The sequence below is a fragment of the Olea europaea genome, chromosome 1 (genome assembly GCF_002742605.1).
Source record: "Olea europaea var. sylvestris chromosome 1, O_europaea_v1, whole genome shotgun sequence".
In the NCBI taxonomy this organism is placed as follows: Eukaryota; Viridiplantae; Streptophyta; class Magnoliopsida; order Lamiales; family Oleaceae; genus Olea; species Olea europaea.
This window is the reverse complement of record NC_036237.1, coordinates 533,996-554,206: the sequence shown is the minus strand read 5'-3', so window position 1 is coordinate 554,206 and position 20,211 is coordinate 533,996. Positions and strand designations below refer to the sequence as shown.

General features: G+C 35.2%; 2 protein-coding genes across 6 annotated transcripts; both read right to left on the bottom strand.

The window, feature by feature from the left end:
* Nucleotides 1-3,316: 3,316 nt before the first annotated feature.
* On the bottom strand, nucleotides 3,317-4,846 carry LOC111404334 (trihelix transcription factor ASIL2). Its single transcript, XM_023033174.1, has one exon. It carries the CDS (start codon nucleotides 4,465-4,467, stop codon nucleotides 3,460-3,462), a length of 1,008 nt encoding a protein of 335 aa, XP_022888942.1. The 5' UTR covers nucleotides 4,468-4,846; the 3' UTR covers nucleotides 3,317-3,459.
* Nucleotides 4,847-8,803: 3,957 nt separating this feature from the next.
* Nucleotides 8,804-18,099, bottom strand: LOC111404072 (phosphoinositide phosphatase SAC2-like). 5 transcript variants are annotated; one of them, XM_023032961.1, is made up of 17 exons: nucleotides 17,851-18,099; nucleotides 17,417-17,711; nucleotides 16,170-16,374; nucleotides 15,887-16,052; nucleotides 15,055-15,277; nucleotides 14,571-14,647; nucleotides 14,022-14,209; nucleotides 13,845-13,942; nucleotides 13,580-13,713; nucleotides 13,402-13,497; nucleotides 12,307-12,673; nucleotides 11,924-12,045; nucleotides 11,568-11,681; nucleotides 10,882-11,073; nucleotides 10,186-10,362; nucleotides 9,569-9,665; nucleotides 8,804-9,304 (listed from the first exon to the last, which is right to left on the bottom strand). In XM_023032961.1, exons 2-17 carry the CDS (start codon nucleotides 17,513-17,515, stop codon nucleotides 9,185-9,187), a joined length of 2,475 nt encoding a protein of 824 aa, XP_022888729.1. In that variant the 5' UTR covers nucleotides 17,516-17,711; nucleotides 17,851-18,099; the 3' UTR covers nucleotides 8,804-9,184. The 5 variants fall into 5 exon arrangements, with proteins under 5 accessions (XP_022888729.1, XP_022888681.1, XP_022888806.1 ...); XM_023032913.1 differs by having other exon boundaries at nucleotides 17,417-17,700; XM_023033038.1 differs by having other exon boundaries at nucleotides 17,920-18,099.
* Nucleotides 18,100-20,211: the final 2,112 nt, after the last annotated feature.

Sequence of the window (20,211 nt, the reverse complement as noted above, 5' to 3'; positions counted from 1 at the left end):
AACTGTGACATCATGCTCAAGATTGTCACTAGATAGATCCATTATTGCTCCACATATGTCTGATGACATATCTGTTAATGAAATTTCATGTTCGTTCGATTGAACATCAACTGATAGTGCAATAGGTTGTTTTTCGATATCTGCAGTTGTGACCTCGATGTGAATTAGATATTTGGCAGGGTCGTGACTAATATCCTTCAAAACCATGTAAGACAAGACATTCTCGTCACTTTTGATTGTTATTGGAGGCAGATCACTATTCAAGACATCTTCATTGTCACAGCAACTTTTGCAGGGCCAAATCTAAACTCTTTCATAACTGTGTCGACAAGCTTCAAATACCTGCAATTACGATCAATTAATACCAGTGACACTTGTGATCCATTCAACAGACACACGTGTATTAACCCCATTTCTACAAAATTAGCAAAAACATGATCAGCCTAACATCCAATTATAGTTACATCTAATTGCATATGGTTCAAAATTACGTTAATGGTCAAATATCACAACAAACATATCTCGAATCTCAAGTATCATTGTCACGTATTGAATACATACAGGTCACATATTTTTATTTCTCAGATTTTTTTAATGAAAGGTCACAGATCATTGCATATTTGTCACATCCAGTTGAAGAATGGCCACAAGTCTTTGTATATTGGTCACAGTTAATTGCATGTCGGTCACAATTCTATTAAATGATCACAGGTCAAAGCCAATGCATGTCGTATCTTGAATGTCATGGTCACACATTGAATACATGCAGGTCACATCCACGTATTTAATCACAATTACATGCAATAATCAGTCATGGTAACTAAGTATAGATCTGTCGCATATGATTATATTCAAACAAGAGCATTAGTGTCATAAAACACAGATGCAGTATGTCACACATCACACATTTCGTGACACAAATACCCATGCGTACTGATTGCATGAGGTTACATCTTGTATCCAGGGTCACATGTTTTCCATAACGGCCACAACAGTTTCGAACAGCAATGTTTGATATTCATGATCACAGTTCCGTCAAAAATCACATTTTTGATCAATCGAAACTTGTCTAGCGTGAATAAACCACAAATTATAATGAATAAATTGCAATTACACACCTTATCAATGTAGTTACACACCTGAATAATGTAATCAGTGACTGTTCGAGACACCGAGTTTTAATCCGACGTAATACGACCTGCGACTGCAATTTGTGACCAGAATTCGGTTTCACCGTCACTTCCGCAAGAGCCGATGGTCATTTGGATGTATTTTCAGATCTTCTGGCTATTGGAAGCAGCTTGAGAGATGATTTATTCTTTTTTTGGAGAATCCTGTTTGTACAGTATCTCAGTCTATTTCTTCGGGATTGTTTTCCATATGAAATTATATTAATAGTTGTTTTTATTTTTTTGGCTAATTTCTGATTGTTGAAATATGATTCTTATTTTCTTTTTTTTGAAATGTCATATACTTAAGATCTTGTATATGAAATTTTCCCAATAAAAAATTAATTAAATGTGGTTAATATTAGTAAAATCATATTGGCCCAATTGAGAAATGACAGTTTTATAATTGTCCACTTCAATGAAAAGTGGAGAGTTTTATTGCCCATTAATTCATTCAATTATAAAGAGGAAAAGTAGATAGAACAATTTCTTTAATTTAATAGTATCTTTTTTGCAGATTTAAATTTCTCAATTTTGTCATGGATCGAGGTATGTGTCTTGATCAATTAAATTTATATGTGAAAATCATGAAATTCTAAAGCTCTTGGAATTAGGGTATAATTTCTTACAATTTTAACATAATAAAATAGTAAAGAATTGAAAATATCGTAAAATCAAGTGTATGATTTTTACAAATTTGATTTTACAATTACAATTTTATGTAAAGTGAGAAGGCTGTCACTTCTCTTACTATATTAAAATAAGAAGATCTTAAGATCTTCTTATATAATATCCGTTTAATACACGTTAATGTAAAAATAAGAATGAAAAATATAATCGTTTTGGGCCTCACACAAAAGATAGAAAGTCAAATATGGTAACTTGATGTGATGAATAACGGTCATATTTTTCATTTTAATAGACAAATAATGAGAATCAAACGAGGACTAACAATTCTCATTCAGCAAAACATGAACGAACAGTGTACGACTTTTTAATTTGACAGAAACATAAGTATAAAATGATAGCTTGCATTTCGTCTATATCGAAGCCTAAATATTGACATATTGAAATAGTTTTTAATTATAGATAAACATGATACTTTAAAAATCAAACTCTACATTGAAGATTGTAACATGTCATTTTAAATATAAAATAACATAGTGTGTAAAAAGTGACCCGTGTCACTTTTGTCCACTTGTCAACGAAATTAAATTACAAAATTGACAAACCTATAAAAATGGTTAACATGCGCGATGAGGGGAAATACAATTACAACGTATTTTCTTTTCATAATCCAAAAACCAGCTCTCTTTGAAAAGGTTCTGTTCTCTTCTACAGAGAGGCTCGAAAACAAGGTAAATATAGGGTAGATAAACGATTGGACATTTTGTAAAGAAAAAAAAAAGGACCAACCAATTTCTGTCAAATCAATCTGTCATTTGATTCCCTGTTTGTTAGCCTGCCTGACGAACTTTATTTTAAATTCTAATTCTAATACATTTCGGATGTTTTGAAACAATTGCATATAATTTCAATTTAAAAGTAATTATGTACATAAAGAATAATCATAAATTATTTATGGCTAATGAATTAAGAAATATGAGAAATTCCTAGAATTGAAAGAAAAAAGATGTTTTTATTCTTTGGGCTCTGAGATCATCAGAAATCAGAGAATATTAAAGATTTTATTTGAAATTTATTATTTATATTTTTCATCAAAAAGTCTCTAGAAATATAGTGAGTATAAAATTCTCCAAAAGTCATTGTCTATCTGAATACCTCATGATTTATAGGCTTTTAAAAGGTTTCAATTAAATACCTCGTTATTCTTAGAGACTTTTTAAAAGTCTATAGAAATTAAAATATTCACACCTAAGCTTTTGACGAGTATTTAAAAGTCTCAATTAAATACATCTAAAAATTTTAAATCTTCTAAAGTATTTGAAAGTCCCATATACTCCCTTAGTATTAATTAATATCGTCATAACATGCACACGATTGTGCTTACATTTTTAGATTAGCATATCTCATTCTCTGTACTGGAACGATGAACCTCTCTGCTTCAGGTAAAAAGAAGTTGGCTTCTTAGACTTGTTCGTCGGTCTCCTAGTTCGTAATCTGAAGAACAAGTAGAGCTACTAAAATGAATACAAGAAACACAGCACATTTCCATTGATTGTTCATAATAATACTTCACTAAATTAACTTGTTCTCGAGGAACATTTCACGATACAATAAGGTAACAATCTAAATTCTAGAAGTACAAATATTGTCCAAACGACATTTCTTAATTACTGCTATCAGTGTTATTGGTGGTACGATGATAATTCCTATTATTCTTCAATTGTGAAAGCTCCAATTGTGTTTTCATGAAGAACTGCATCCTCTGCAATTCCATCTCCTTCACAAATTTCATCCTCTGCTTTTCCATCTCTACCAACTGCTGCATTTTCGAGTTCTCTGCTTGTTCATACGACTCCCCAAATTTCAATATTGCCCGCGTCAACTCCCCAACAGAATTGCCCCAATTCGTCTCATTGCTATTCACAACAGCTGCAGCACTTCTGTTCATCATTCCGGACATTGGTGCACTAGCATTTACCATCATCATTTGATTCGTTTCTTTCTTGACCCTTGGCCGCTTATAACATTCTGGCGGTAAACCATCTGATGAATCGGCAGAAGGTTCCGGCTCCTGCTCGGACTCCTCATCCGACTCCACCGGAGGCCTTTTCCGAAATTGCGGCTTTGGCTGTTGCCGGAACTGAGAAACCGAGCCGGATCTAGTCCCAACAGGGATCCCCATAGGCACCTTTTGGCTTCCCGATTGCACGGAGCTCATCTTCGCCGTCGGGCCGATCAATTCATCCATCTTCTCATAAAACCGCCATTTGCTCGGCCCACCGCCAGCCGCGATCTTAGCCTTCTCCGTCTTGTACTTCTTCTTCACTGTATCGATCCGGTTCTTGCACTGAACATCGGTTTTCGGAGTCTTCATATAATCCTCTCGGCTGCCCACAATGTCCGCCACATCTTTCCAGTGCTTTTGCTTCAGATTCCCACGGCTGAGCTCAAGGTACCTCTCCCCCCAGGCTTCAATTAACACAGCCGTTGCGCCTTCACTCCAACAATCCTCTCTTCCTCCACCAGTTCCCCCAACCTTCTGCTGCTGTATCGGTAGAGCAAGCGTCAGAGTATTCTGGGGCGTCATCGGGGGCGCAGCCGCCACAGTCACCGTAATTCTCCCATTAGAAGGCGGCGATGGATGTGACTGGATTTCATCGTCGTCTTCCATAGATCGCGGCCGATCTGTATTAATCTAGAGAGAGGAAGGTAGGGAATAAAGGCAATAGAGTTTGTTGACCGGCAGAGGGAGACAGACGTTTAACGTTATAATTTTTCATGTGACGACTTTTAAAACGACAGCGTACAGCTGATTTTGTATTTTTATCGGTTGACGGAAAAATCCAAGGAGGGTTGGACGACGGCATCGGTAAGGGGGACACGTGTCGTGGAGTGGGACAAATATCGAAGTTCTATTGGATGGGACTCCCGTCACCGGAGTCTTTGCCGGGTCGATTGGTGGACCTTCCCTTGCTGTTGACTTCATTGACCTTGGCTTTCATAGTGGCGTTATTTTAGCCTTCATTCTGCAGCAATATGACGTTTTTAACGAATGAAATGTACATTCCATATTCTCTCTAGCTGAAGCTGAAATATTAGTACAAGTAAACGTGCCTGACTATCATCTAGTCTAGAATGGACAAGTAAGCATGTTTTTGTTTCAAAAAATTAATTTTTTGACCGTTATTTCACTATTTCAGCCATCATATTTGACTTTTTCTCTCATAAATAGACCTCACTTTTCTTCTAACGGTCAAAAAATTAATTCTCAAAATCACTCTCAAGTAGGCTCTAAATCAGAAAGGATACATACGCAGCAAGTCATCAACAATTATCTGATCTATCAATCAACTTTAGGCTCTTTTGTGGATAACACACACTTCTCATTCCCACAATTTACTGGGCAAGTACACATCATATTATTAAAATTTGGGCAGTATGGATAAGAGACGCTTTCCCTTTCCACAACAATATAATTGAGCGATCTCACAGCATTCAACTTGAAATAATATCATACCATGCACATATTAGTTTTCGAGCCCACAGAATCATCCTTCCCTGAAAAAACTAATTTAGTTAGCAACACCGCCGAGTCTGAATTACAAAAACCAACTTGGATAACAAGCTTCGTGCATTCACTTGAATACATTGACAAATTTTGCAATTAAAATGAAAAAAAGACAAAGAAAAAAGCCTTTGAGTGAACAAGTAGGGAATTTGTGAGAACATTTACCATGTTAAAGTTAAAAGATGGCCACTTGAAGTTGAAATAATTTGAAAATAAAAATTGGTGAAAAATTGAAAAGTGTCAATCCCACATAAGAAAACTAGAAGAATAGAAACGACTTTATATTGCTCAAATTTGGGCTCCAAGGGGCACCACTAATTTTTGGAGGGAAGAGGACCTAGGTGCTAATAGGTTCATCTTAAGCCCACACGCGCGCTGTCGTAGGCAACCGATCAGCTCGCACATGCACGGGTCGTGGGCTTGCATCTCTTAATTATATTATTTATTTTTTCTTCCTCAAATTTTCTGTGCACGACATGTGGCTTTTTCTAAAAACTAGCGGTTGGCGACAGTTTTAATTGTCTGTCCAAGACACAAATTTTCGTCTGTTGTGTCTTTTGGGCACAACCTTTCAACTTCTATAAATAGACTCCCAGATCCCCGATTTTGTTCATTCCAAAACAATTTTCTTCTCTGCTTCCCGCTCTTGCAATATTGTTCTTCTGTTCTGCAGTGTTCCATATTTTGCATTTCGGTCCCAAATATTATTTTCGTGCAATTTTAGTCATCCGATTTTCGAGCGATCAAAATATTAGTAGGTTCATCGGATCTTATAATTTGGAGTGCTACTATTACAAGTCGAGATCGTTGTATTTTGGGAGATGAGTGTAAGGAGACTGTCAGCACCAGTGCGGAGCATTATCGTCTTAAGGAGGAAGAGTCAAACTCTTGCCTCAATCATTATTTGTTTTAATTTTGTTGCGCTAATTTTGTAAGTCGAAATTCTGTCCAAATATTTATTCACTATCTATTTATATAAATTACTGCACGACATTCTCGAATTTCGTTCAATAACATAATTTTCTCAGGAATTAAGTAAAAGTGCAGATGAAAAGTAGAATTAAGGATGAAAATATAAAGAATAAACATTACGGCATCCAAAGAGGGAAAAAAATGAACAGAGCGAGTCCAAAAAGGTTAGAGCACATATTTTGCTACATATGACTGTGATCCTATGTATCCCATTATATATATTCCAGTACGTAGTTTTCTTCTTCACACATAAGCCCAGTTGAACTACGCACTAAAAAGTGATATGTTCAGTACTCATTCAATAGTTTATACGTCGATGATAGCATACAAGTTTTCTTCCACCTTTCTCCATTTTGTCATTGCTATTTATTATTAGAAAATAACGTCTATAAAAGTTGTACTTACATTCTTTCTGCCAAACTTTGAAATAAAAGAAAAAAGAAGTTTAAATTTAGTGTCAATCAGACTACAATCCACCTAATGCATTGGACGAGCTTTTACAATCCACATAAAGTGAATCTATATCCAACTAATCCAAGATTTTCTCTCGATTGATCAGCTCCTTTGTTCCCTTTTACTTGAAAACAATGCTGTTTTGATTATTGTTCGTAAGACATGCTTAAGAATGGATACATTCATTGTCTTTTGAAAATTAGCGGTGAATATTAACTCAATTTCTTCTGTTAAATTATGACTGAGGTACCGAAATTCCACTTTGCCTCCATTCCTGTTTTTGCTATGACATTTACACTAGATCAACTTGTACAATTTTTACGTTTTGATTTTGACTTTGTTGGGTTTTTGATACCCAATAAATTTCGGGTTATGATGTTAACGTGGGTTAATATTATTTATCGGCATAAACCGATGAATGAAATAAGTCCAACAACCAAGTCCATGAGTTACACCATCCAATTGTATGCCCTCTTGGAAGGCTTAAATCTTGGCCCGTTTACCTCTTTAAACGTCCAATTTAAAGCCTAACTCTATAGCATATACATGACTATAACCCTGACCACTTTCAAATGATGTTTTGTGTGGTTTTGAAAGAAAAATTAAGGAATTCCAGTTGCCCCCTTTTGTGTGTGAAAAATAGCCTCTATAATTGTCCAAAACGCTTGTTTAACATGTACAATTGGTGGTTCCTTCATAGTATACATTTGTAGTGTCTTTTCCTAGCCTTTGTAATCACAAATCATCTTTTCTTATCCTACGTGTATAAAATTGAATAGCAATCAAGATGAAGCAATTGATTGTAGTTTGAAACCGGTTGAACTAGTTATTGGTTGAGAAAAGTGCGTTGAACTGAACCCAAAAATCACCGATTTGAAGATTTTTCAAGAAAGCTTACGCAACAAACTTCTCTCCTAAAAACATTCCTAAAGAACAAAGAAAACAAATCCAGATGGAATAATTCGTTATTCTGCATACTACTCCATAAATAAGTCGTGTTCACAACATATTTGTTTGGCCAAACTTTATTCATAAATGGCTTCAACTCTATTTGTTTTTAAATATTTTTCAATTAATTCATTCATCAATTAAATGTGTTTATTAAACTTTTAACAAACTCTGCACATCGTTAGCACAGAATAAAATTTAGTCAACGTAAAATTTCACCAACAATCCACCAAAAGATTATTGCTGGGTCGATGTTAGGATCCACGGTTGATTATGGCACCTGCAGTAGAAGGAAATATTGCAGAAAGATTTTAACAAAGAAGCTAGTACAGCATGAAAAGAAAATCCCACGAAATGTACGACGAATATATTACAGAAATTTAATTTAGTCACACCTACACCTACGAAATATTTACATGACTGAAAACTTCAAGAAATGACCTAAGAGCTACAAAAAGAATACTTTATTCCTACTTGTATGCTTTGCTTTCCATACTTTTTCCCACTGTAGGATCTAGTTTAACCGGTAAATAAATGCTGCAATTTACAACTTGAGGGTACCTTGGTTTGGATAAATCTATCTTGTAACAAAGTTCTTCAACTTTACCCCCTATGACATCTTATGTCATTTGTTTCAGGTAGGTAATCCACATCCTTTGGACGAGTTTAATGGAACAATGGCAAGAATACAAATTTTCCAGGAATCTTCCCAACCTCAAGGGAAAAACATGTTTCTATAGCTAACCCATTGCACAAATCTTTCAGAAAATCCAGAAGAAATGTCAGAACCACATGAACCAGCATCATGGTGGACATCAACAACCTGTTCCTTCCCCTGAAACACTTGGAAAAACAAAAAATTAATAAGAAAGAACACTGCACACCAAAGCCGGGGCAGCATAAAAAACTCAGTTTATGTGGTCTGACATTGATCCCACCAATGGACCACATAGGCAAGAGTGAACTGCAGGATTACTAACATAGATAGAAATGACTAATTCTAAATGATACAATCAAGTCATCAATTTCAATTAGGTTATATTTTAACAAAGAAGCTAGTACAGCATGAAAAGAAAATCCCACGAAATGTACGACGAATATATTACAGAAATTTAATTTAGTCACACCTACACCTACGAAATATTTACAAGACTGAAAACTTCAAGAAATGACCTAAGAGCTACAAAAAGAATACTTTATTCCTACTTGTATGCTTTGCTTTCCATACTTTTTCCCACTGTAGGATCTAGTTTAACCGGTAAATAAATGCTGCAATTTACAACTTGAGGGTACCTTGGTTTGGATAAATCTATCTTGTAACAAAGTTCTTCAACTTTACCCCCTATGACATCTTATGTCATTTGTTTCAGGTAGGTAATCCACATCCTTTGGACGAGTTTAATGGAATAATGGCAAGAATACAAATTTTCCAGGAATCTTCCCAACCTCAAGGGAAAAACATGTTTCTATAGCTAACCCATTGCACAAATCTTTCAGAAAATCCAGAAGAAATGTCAGAACCACATGAACCAGCATCATGGTGGACATCAACAACCTGTTCCTTCCCCTGAAACACTTGGAAAAACAAAAAATTAATAAGAAAGAACACTGCACACCAAAGCCGGGGCAGCATAAAAAACTCAGTTTATGTGTCTGACATTGATCCCACCAATGGACCACATAGGCAAGAGTGAACTGCAGGATTACTAACATAGATAGAAATGACTAATTCTAAATGATACAATCAAGTCATCAATTTCAATTAGGTTACAATCTGTTACAGATTAAAGTTTTTCGGGGTAATTAAAGAGTGCACTGTAAGTTAACTGACCTTGATGCTTGATCCAGACCCGTAAGCTGAAGAGCTTGTTCCCAGTTTAAGCTCATCTGAAGATAGTCCAGCCAATGGAGAGCCAATAAGCATAGATCTGCAACAATCAATTTAAGTAAACATTAAAACCCTATCACAAAGCTAAAAACTTTAAACGTTGAGCATTTTTTATTTTCAAACTTGCACTAATAAGCAAATTCAAATAAAAACACTGTGATTATGTCAGGAAGATGCTTAAACAACAGATGAGTAAAACGGATGAAACAATTAAAGCTTGGGAAATGTTTTTCAACCAGATAAACAAGTGACTGAGAGAAGAAGTTCAGAGGAAGCACCAATTAGTTATCTAACTGCAAAGAAATACTGGCACGAGATGGAAGAGATTGGCAACATAAATCAAACGAATGCATTTTACAATTGTTTCTAATTCATATTAAAAATTTGCAGTGTAGATTACCATGCAAAAATGAAATTTATTTACATGAGAATTTTCCCATATCTACTGCAAGGATGCAATGTAGCTAAGTGATGTCAAAGATTTTAAGTGGATTAATAACAAAGGGTTCAGTTTCATTCTTTGACATGTAGTCCATATAGCATTATTAAAAGGGATTTACCTTTCATATGTCTCTTCTTCACATGAATTTCCCGATGAAGAAAGCCATTCAACATCGAGAAAATTTGAACAGTGGAATGAATCGCCGCGTTCATGGAAACAGATGCTATCAATTTCAAGGCATTCTTCTGATTGCATATCTGTGAAAAGCTGTCTACGAGACATCGGGGTGGTATACCTACAAGAAATGGCCACCATTCGAGACAGTAGAAATTGAGAACTTCAATACAAAACAGTACAAAAATACTAGCAGTTAATTGAATGAGAAACAAAATATTGTTTTCCTTGACAAATAAGGCAATTAAAAAAAAGCTGAACAATATGGACATGGATGGGGCCTATATGACCATAATGTGCACACAATCAACTTCTATAATTGTCGCTTCAGATAAAAAAAAAATTAATCTCTGACATTCCAACGTGAAGTGCAGGGTCAGCACGAAAAGAAAACAAGGACATATTGTAGAAATATCTCCAACTATAATAGGTGATTCACCTCATAGTTTGAATTTTATCTAGGAATGGACAACTAAAATCAAAATCATAACCTGATGATAGACCCAGTAGTGTACACTTATAAGGTAAAGTTTCAGTGGACTTGGCCATAGAAACATGTCCACTGAATGGCATCAAAGTACAATAAGTGTTTGAATTATTCTTTGATAGAAGAAAAGATCACAGACTTGAGGAAACGTACCTGGAATAAGATCTATTGCTTTCACAAGTTGAGATTACAGGAGTTGAGTCTGAAAGACCCATGTTGGAACCTTGTGCCTTTCCAGGCAATGACGTGTGAGGAATTTCAGTCTCTTCAATGCTTGAATCATCAATAGGTGAGCTGTTATCACACAGAATGTTTCCATCTGATAGGGATCTTTTAATTGTTGACCTGCACATTAAAAGTTTCACCAAGTTAACCATAACAGGGAAATCAAGTTATAGGATGCAGCTTCCCCTGACAAGTTAAACAAATACAGAGCTCTCCATTCACCGAATCCCTGTAGGTGTACTTTATCCCTTAACGAGAATTCCATTCAGATCTGTCTTTTAGGCACTTATTTTGCAGGAAACCCCATGGTTAGTATTTGGTTAATATGTAATTATGTAGTATCGATATGCTCTGATGATCTCACCAAACATATTAACAATAAGAAAAAAATATATAATTCAGTAAGAAGAATAAATGCACGATTAAGGCTGACCAGGTGTGGAGAATATTAGAGAGAGAAAAAGTATACCTGCAGGGAATTATTTTTCCAAAAAAATTTCACACTGAAGTATGAAATAATACACAAGTATGCCCAACCTTTTAACAGAAATAAAGACTCCATTCTTTATCGGTAAATTACCAAAGTTCTCGAAATACAAAAATTAACACATTACCGAGAATCTTCATCTCCAAAATCAGAACCACGCCTTCCCACATTGTAATGCTGGTCAGAATCCCGTTCCCAGAGAGCCGGTTTCCCCTGTTGTGGCTGGAAATGACCCAAGAATCTGCTCAAATGTGGAGACATATGGAAATAGTAAATTCAGAACCATTTTTTTATCAAAATACTGAATACCAAGCAACCTTGATGCATCTTCAAAAATTGGCTCTTACATAGACAATGGATTCTGATCGTTTTCTTTCTCAAATATATGATATTATATCAAGACTCGACAAATTATGGGTCCAGACATTACACAAATTATAGCTGCAAATCTTATTTCATAGAGATATGGACCACTTGACTTACATGTTTATGGCATCTTGTTTTTCAGAATCCATGTAAGCATTACTGTAGTAGCGTTGAAGAGTTCTCAAGAACTCTTGGGATTGCGTCGCCAGTTTCAACTGCCCCCTTGTCTCCGAGAATATCTGTTCACTATTCCCAGATGTTAAGCATGGAGAATTGCAAATGTCACAAGTTGAGAATTGCGGCACAATGCATACAAAAATGTCTAAGATATAATTAACCTTTATATGAACTACAATAAGTTCTAGAAATACTCAACCGGCAACCAGCAAACACTTTTCAAGTTCTAAAACTTTCTGCATAAAAATACTGAATAAATATGTGCTTTCATTTGCACACAGATGGGAAAAGTGTAACTTCCAGACACATCCTACAAGGATTACCTTATTGTGTGCTGCAGATCCACCATATTGTAGTGCAAGGGTGTCACCCATTGCTTCATAAATCTTCATCAAACCATCCGCCAACGGGGATTCTAAGCTAATGTTTGGAACAACTGTATACCCTATAGCATGCAACTGATGACCAAGAGCAACCAGCCCAAAAACATATTGTGCGACATTCGTGCGGTCTAAACAGTCAATACAGTTAGTTCTTAGGACCCCTTTCTGAAACATTGGAGACTTGACAATATAACCTCCATCCAAATCACCACTGTGACTAACGGTGACTTCAGTGTCCAAGTTTAGAAGATCTTTAGTCATATTGAAGAGGTCCTCCTTAACAGCATAGTCGCTGTTAGAATTTTTACTGCATTGAAGTAGAAAGTAAAAGAGTTAACCAATAGTCAAAATCAATGGACAAATATGGAAGCCAAGGGCTGTAATGCTGGCCACCAGAAACTGTTACTGCATCTCAGGGGGTATAAATCTACATGAAAGCTAGCGAATTATGAGAGAAAAAGATGTCCAGAAAGAAGAATATGAAGTCAATCAAGAGTGTATATCATGATAATCTTTGAACAAAGACAAGAAACAAGTTCAACACTAACATGAGAAACATTACGCTCCAACATACCGACTCAATATATATTGATTATAATAAATAATAAATCAAAGTATGTTATGGAATACTTTGCCAATTATAAACTGCTTATAAAAAGAAACCCAAATCAGACTTGAATAGCTTTTCAATGACCTTAGCAGTTAAGATTTCATCTAATAAAGATTCATTAGTTTTTGAAAGTTACTTCACTCAAGGCTTCAAAACAAGGTAAACCTAACCTAAACTAAGATACTAAGTACATAATCTGCCAAGTGGATACAGTGCTTCAGCATATTGAGTATATCCCACTAACTTTTGCTCTATTATCAGATAAGTCGCACTTTAAAATTTGGTAGAACGCATTTCCAAAGTATTTGATTTCATTGGAAAACTGAGTTAAGTAATTGGAAAGAAAACTAAGGGTTTAGAAACCAAACTATGGGAAGGAGCGTAAACATACTCAACAGTAGGACCAGTTTAACAATTTCCCTTACCCTGAAGCTGGGACTATCTGACAGTAAAAGAAGCCAGTTAAGTCCACTGCATTAGCAGCGACTTTGCCTAGATATGCCAATACACTTGCTGCGTTGCTGAAAAATAAACAGGTTGGTTCAATTATACATCATCCACAAAACAAATGCAGCCCAATAGAAAGAAGAGAAGCCAATTTACTTTTTGGAGTACTTATTTAAATCCCAGTGTAGAAACTTCAGACGGTTCTCCCTTGTAAGATCTTTATTAATAAACTTGATGGCATTAGCGAATTCTGCACGTAGAATAGATTCTCTTGGCTTCTTCTCACGAGTCTGGTAATCATGAAGAAAATGACAGAAAATGGGGATTAGAGCCACTGAACATTAGAGGACTAAATGTTAAAGAAGTGTGTACCATGTGCATGTAAGTCCATTGATACAACACAATCAGTGCACAGACATACCTTAATCAAATTCAATATAATAATAGGATTTCCATATCTCTTTACTAGGTTCTCGAAATGAAGTTTGGTGGCTTCATACTTATAGTCCTTCTGTGATACTTCACATGGAAAGAGAGTAATCAAAAGAATTATACATTAGCATTTTCAAAACTGCACATCAGAATTTACGAGCCTTACATGTGATGTCAGGTTTAATGTTCAATCGTGAAGTCTCCTGCGACCAAAAGAGGGGTATTGAACCCCGATTCTGCACAACAGATGATATTTGTATTGGGCTTCCTTCTGGAACATCCTCTAGCACAATTTGTTCGGTCTCAACATCATTGGCTACACGTCCCTTCTCATTTACACCGCGTTTCAAATATCTGCAATATAAATAGGAACGGCAAATAGTAACAACGAATAATAGAAAGGAATCAGCAGCCTTTGATTTTCGAACTTCATAATTTATGTTTTCCAGAAGAATAGTCCTTTGTGAGTCAACCAAGTCATGAGTCCAGTATGAAATCAATTATACATTTCCAGAGATATCTTACGTGCTGATAGAATCAAGCACAGAAGAGTCTCGTGCAGAATAAACAATGAATTCAAATTGAGATAGTTAAGCTAAAAAGAATTGCTAAAAAGAATTTGAAATGAATGTGCTCCATTAAGCAGTAAAGTTCTGATCATTTAACTAGCTGTAAGAAAATTAAAGGACACCAATAAATCAAACATAATGAAAACCTGGTTCCGGCATAATGACGGGATCGTCTCGCGATAAGGGTTAGGTTGAAGTCCCGCCCATCTATAGAAAGTTTGACCTGTTAATAAAAAAGATGATAATTTGCACAAGCTCAAATACCAAGAATAAAATTAAACAAAGATTTGAATACTTGATGTTATAGCAGCTAATGAAGCAAAAGAATAATGTAATTATGTATATATAAAATGTACACTTCTTCAAATATTTATACACTACAAAAGATCTGTACCTTTACATCGCATATATTCTCAACTACCCTACAAATGGCTACAAGTGTGAGGAAAGAGTTAAATGAAATTTTAGGGATAACTAAATAAAATGAAAACAGGCAAGATGTGTGCAGAGCATATAAACTTATCAAGTCATGCACAGGAAAAGAACAGCATTACTAATTTAGTAATATCCTAGTATGATCAGATCTTGCAAATCCAATTCCACATATGAGAAACCCTAAGTGGTTGATACCTGCTTGAAGAATCCATAAATCAAAGCGACTGTCCACACTGTATTCTTGAGCTGACTGCGAATTCCGCGAGTTAAAAACTCATTCCAAACAAACATTGTTTCATATAGGACTAGTCCTGTTTCATGATTGCTTAGATTTTTCTGAAGACTAAGCATACAATGGTAGGAGTAGCTGAAAAAGAAGTCCTTTGTAAGATCCACACTGCGTAGGAGCTTCTTGTATCTATGTCATCAATACAAGAAAATCAGAAGTTGAGAAAAAAAGTTAATACAAGACCAATACATTAATTAAAACGGAAATTTACAGAAGTGAAAATCTAATAGAATTTAGAAAAGGCAATATATTCCCCCCTGATACACCCTGGTAATACCTTGTCTCATTCAACATAAATTTACATCACAACATCAGTGTGGTTTTCCCCTGCACATTTGCTGGAAAAATACTGGCAATGGACACTATGATCAATCTAACTACAGAGGACAGATTGAGAGCAATACTCAATATACTTCAATTAGACTATGTGATTGATTCATTCTCTACTTTACCTAACGAAAAGATAGGTGAACACTAATGTATAACATGACACTGGAATTACAATGAAGGTTGCACCCATAAAAAGGTACAGAGGTTACCTCCACAGTATGGAACTGGTGTGCGATGCTAAAACACAAACCAATATCTAAAAATAAAAATATAAACAAAAGAACCTTTTACACTTGAGAAGATGATGCTCATCTGGATAAAAAATATAACAGGCACATTAAATTTTATTTATTGTCTTCTCAAAAGTATCGCTGACACTTTACATTTACATGTGGATTGACAAAAGACCTGTTCTCATTCTTAGAATAAGCCATATTTGATTGCACTGTAGAACTGGGAATGGGAATCATCTCGCTCTTGGCAATTGCATATACTGCCTGACCACATATTGTTCCAATCTTCCTTCTTTTTGTGATAAGCAGCAAGTAATAAGGTCCCAAAAATTTTACGAAACCTAACATCGTAGAAAGAATAACCATGAGTTCTGATATCATAAAATGGAATTTCATTTTTAATGATAACTAAAGTAGGCAGATTGAGAAAGCAAAAAAATATTGAAGATATAACCCACCAATGATCCCATAGCAGGTGGTGACAAATTTCAGTCCACCTGTAGACTTGTTTCCTTCATGAATTCTTTCCACGAGGTCGTAGCATTCAATTTCTGAGTATGTTGTAGAGTCTTCAGTGATGTTTAGCTCAGACTGTTCTGATCTGTCTATCTTCAAGACCTTCCAGAAAGTTTTATGTTTGTCTCGTCCAATCATATAAAAGTTCTGTTGCATCAAGAATATATGAGTAATTTAAGTGAAGTAGTACATAAAAATGTATCATCTACGGACTACTTGTGCAAGAAGATGAGGAATAAGACTAGCAATAAATGGAAAAAGAACTGCATGAGAGAGAAGCTAAGGGGGGAAGTACAGCCGAAAAAGCAGATACCATTATCATCGAGTATCTATTATCAGATCAAATGAGTGTTCTATACATGCCAAAGATTTGTTTAAAGAATGTTAAATAAGCACTCAAGACAAGAACGTTAGACCTTTAATTTAATGACATCAATGTGAACGCATTCAAAGTGATTGAAACGTGTCTAATAATGTCTATAGATATGACGCACACAAGAATCCTTCTACATACATGACATGCACAACCTGCAAATCCTTAAATGCTCTGTTAATGTTACTTTTTTATGGTTTTGAGCAAGAGATGAACAAAGGTTCCTATCACTAAATTTTTTTTCTCCCACAACCTTCGTAGTCCTGTACCATAGCTCAATATGTACTACTACTACTACTACATTCATCCCAATTCCCAACATATTGATAAAACTTGCTTGTCGTACCAACATCAATTTCAATTTAATCTTTCAGAAGTTGTGTAACTTTCGGTTATCTCTCATACAATAGAAATGTACTTAAGGGCAGGTCAGCCTGTAGGTGAACCTATATAATCTTTTTAAATGGCTTTCTCATAGAAAGTGGAACTCATTACCAACATTGTTACCGCAGACTCAATCATCATCATCTTCATCTTTCGTTACTCTAAAACTTCAGAGCAATTAATGTTGATTCCGAGCCCTAAATTCAAAATTCAAATGAACTGGAAGAAGCTCGTTCCTGTTTTTGTTAGTTAAAATCCAAATGACGACCGGCATTTAAAAACAACCAAAAACATATAAAAAGATCATAAATTCGTGTCCATAATCCATCAAAACAAAAAATCCATATATCAATAAAGGAAACCCAACAAAAAAACAAAATCACACATAAGGAAGTGGAAAAGAATCTAACTTATTCGCATATATAACCATACCGAGCGAGTCTCGTAAAGCCTGAATTTCTGCAAATAGTTTCCGCTGCAGTTGTACTCCACATTGATCCGAATCTGTTGCTGATCGTTTCCCGGCGCCATACTTCGAATCCCGAGCCTCAGACCCGGGCTTTGACAGTCTCAATTGTACATAAAACAAAACAAAACAAAAAAATTGCTTAAAATTCAGATCACAGGTCCGCTCCGCACCACCAACCTAGAAAGCTCCGCAGACCGTCTTCAAGCGTACATACACAAAAATTCTTCTCTCCAATCCTTACCTGTCACTGCAAAAAAACTTCAAAGATCAATTGACTACGATGAGACTGAATTCCATAAGCTCTACAGAACCAGAAAAAACAAAAAATAATCGTAATTGCATCAAAAAAAAAAAAAAAAGTGCCTCTAGATGCAAACAATGAGAGAAAGATTGTTACATGTAAATAAAAAAGAAAGGAATTAAATCAAGCGTCGAAGGAGAAGAAGCGGAGAATGCGAGAGTTTACGGTATGCACAGATCAGGAGAGCAAAAAGGGCAAGAAACAAAGCTCCGGCGACTGCGTCCACAAAAAAATAGGAGAAAATTATGTATTTGTGTGCATTTAAGGGTTTTTTAAAGATGATGATTGGTCTAATTACATACAACTAGGAATATGGCAATTCAAATTGAGACGTTATTATTATTTACGAGTTTCACCAATTGAAATTATTGCGGTGTCTTCTTTTTCTTTTTCTCTTCAAGTATGAAAAATATGCAAGTTTTTTATTAAAAATAAAAAATAATATATATATATATATATTTATATAACATTCAAAAATTTAGGGTTGCTAGATACTGTGGTCCTCGATGATCAATTTTGGATACTTATATATTTCAATCGCGGACTGAAAACAAAAAGAGTCGTATTTTTTTTTTGTAAATCTGTATTTACCATGCTAGAATTTGTTCAACAAAATTAAAATCAAAATCCCCAGTATTCAATGTGTATACGAAGTATTTTATCATTTATTGTGCGTCGCCTAATTAAGAATATTTGAATTTGTTGTCATTTTTATTGATAGATTTACACTTTTTTTGGGTTATCTTCTTAGGTGATTCGTTTCGTATCCAGCATGATAGAGCACATACAATGATATAATTTAGACATTTTCAGTCGTGTACATACAACCATCATTATTTTCTTTCTTTGTTAGTACGAGAAGTATTTGAAATATGTAGAAATTTAAGTTTGTTACGAACTGGAATTATGCCCAATGGAATTTAAATGATAATAAAATGAGGGCTAAAAATTCAACAACTTGCTCATTGCTACGGTGAAATTAATAAACAAATTGCTAGTTGTCAATGATTGACACGCATAAATTTATCCAATACACGTCAGATGAGATGAGTAATTAGTCTTTCTAATTTAAGTTTGATAATAAAATCAAGCAATTAGGTTTGATAGTAAAATCAAGGAAATCCCTAATATCTTCAATTTTTCTAGACTTTATCCTAACTTTCAATTTGAGCCGGCAAAGATTCCTAACCTTTGATAAATATGCACTTGGAGTTCATTTGGACAGAACCCGTCCATAAAATCATTAGTTGACAAAGAAAAGTGATTTTTGACCAAATTGAAATGGGTATAATGATAATTTGTGTATTTATAAAATATTGACAAAAAAACCAACCATCTTCATCTTCTCTAACCAACGACACAAAATTCCAGCCATGTCTGACCGTTGACAACAACCAAGAAGCCGCAGCATTGCCCACGACCACAGCCACCACCTTCCAACCTCACACCACGCTCCATTTCGAACCATCCCCAACCAAAAACCATTTCAGCGTTGGTAAAATTCACTTTCGACCCAAGTCAAAAAAAAATTTTCATATATCTATTGAAACTTTGTAGTAGTTTTGATTTTCATTTTTCGATTTTATGAGATTCGATTGTAATTGTGTAGGGATTTGACAAATACTGGTGATGGTGACAATTGATGGACATCCAATTGTTAGATCTTTGGTGTCAATTTTGAAATCAACAGTAGACGATAGTAGTTTTGTTGGATTTGGAGAGGTTTCGAAATTGTAGAGGGTTTCGAAATTGCACAGGATTTAACAATTATTTTACTCTTGGTTGTGGATTTTTGTTGTAGATGCTACTGGCATTTGAGATGGTGGTGGTGGTATCAATTTAGGTGCAGCACCATGTCAATGGCGACGATGGCAGCCGTACGATAGTAGGTGAGTTTTCTTAGTTTGATTTTCAAGCATTATGTGAGTTTTCTTGGTTTATTTTCAAATGTACATTGGCAAATGCGGAGTGGCTAGAAGGTGGCAATAGAGAGTGCCAGAACTGGTAGTAAGAGATGGTGACGGGAACAGTGGTGGTAGTATAGGTCGAAGGTGGTGGTAGTGCTATTTCTGGTAGGCATGTCGGAGAAGAAAAAGAGAGACGGTTTTGATTGGGTTGGGTGGGTTTGGGTGTTGCGGGGTGGAAGATGAGGTATGTTTTGTTTTTTTCCTGATTTTGTTTGGTTTTTTATAATGTGGAATTAACTAATTTACCGTTTTGCCCTAGAGCTTTTAAGTCAATTAAAATCTTTTTTTTTTTATTTACCGTTATTTCACTATTTAAACCGTCATTTTTGAAGTCTTTTCTCACAAGTAGGATCCACCTTATCTCTAACGATCAAAAAATTAATTATCAAAATCTCTACCAAACAAGCACATAGATGGTTTCCATCCTTTTGGACCCCATTTGCATATTTTTGAAAGGTTAGGGACTTTCGTTGGCATAAATTGTGGGTTA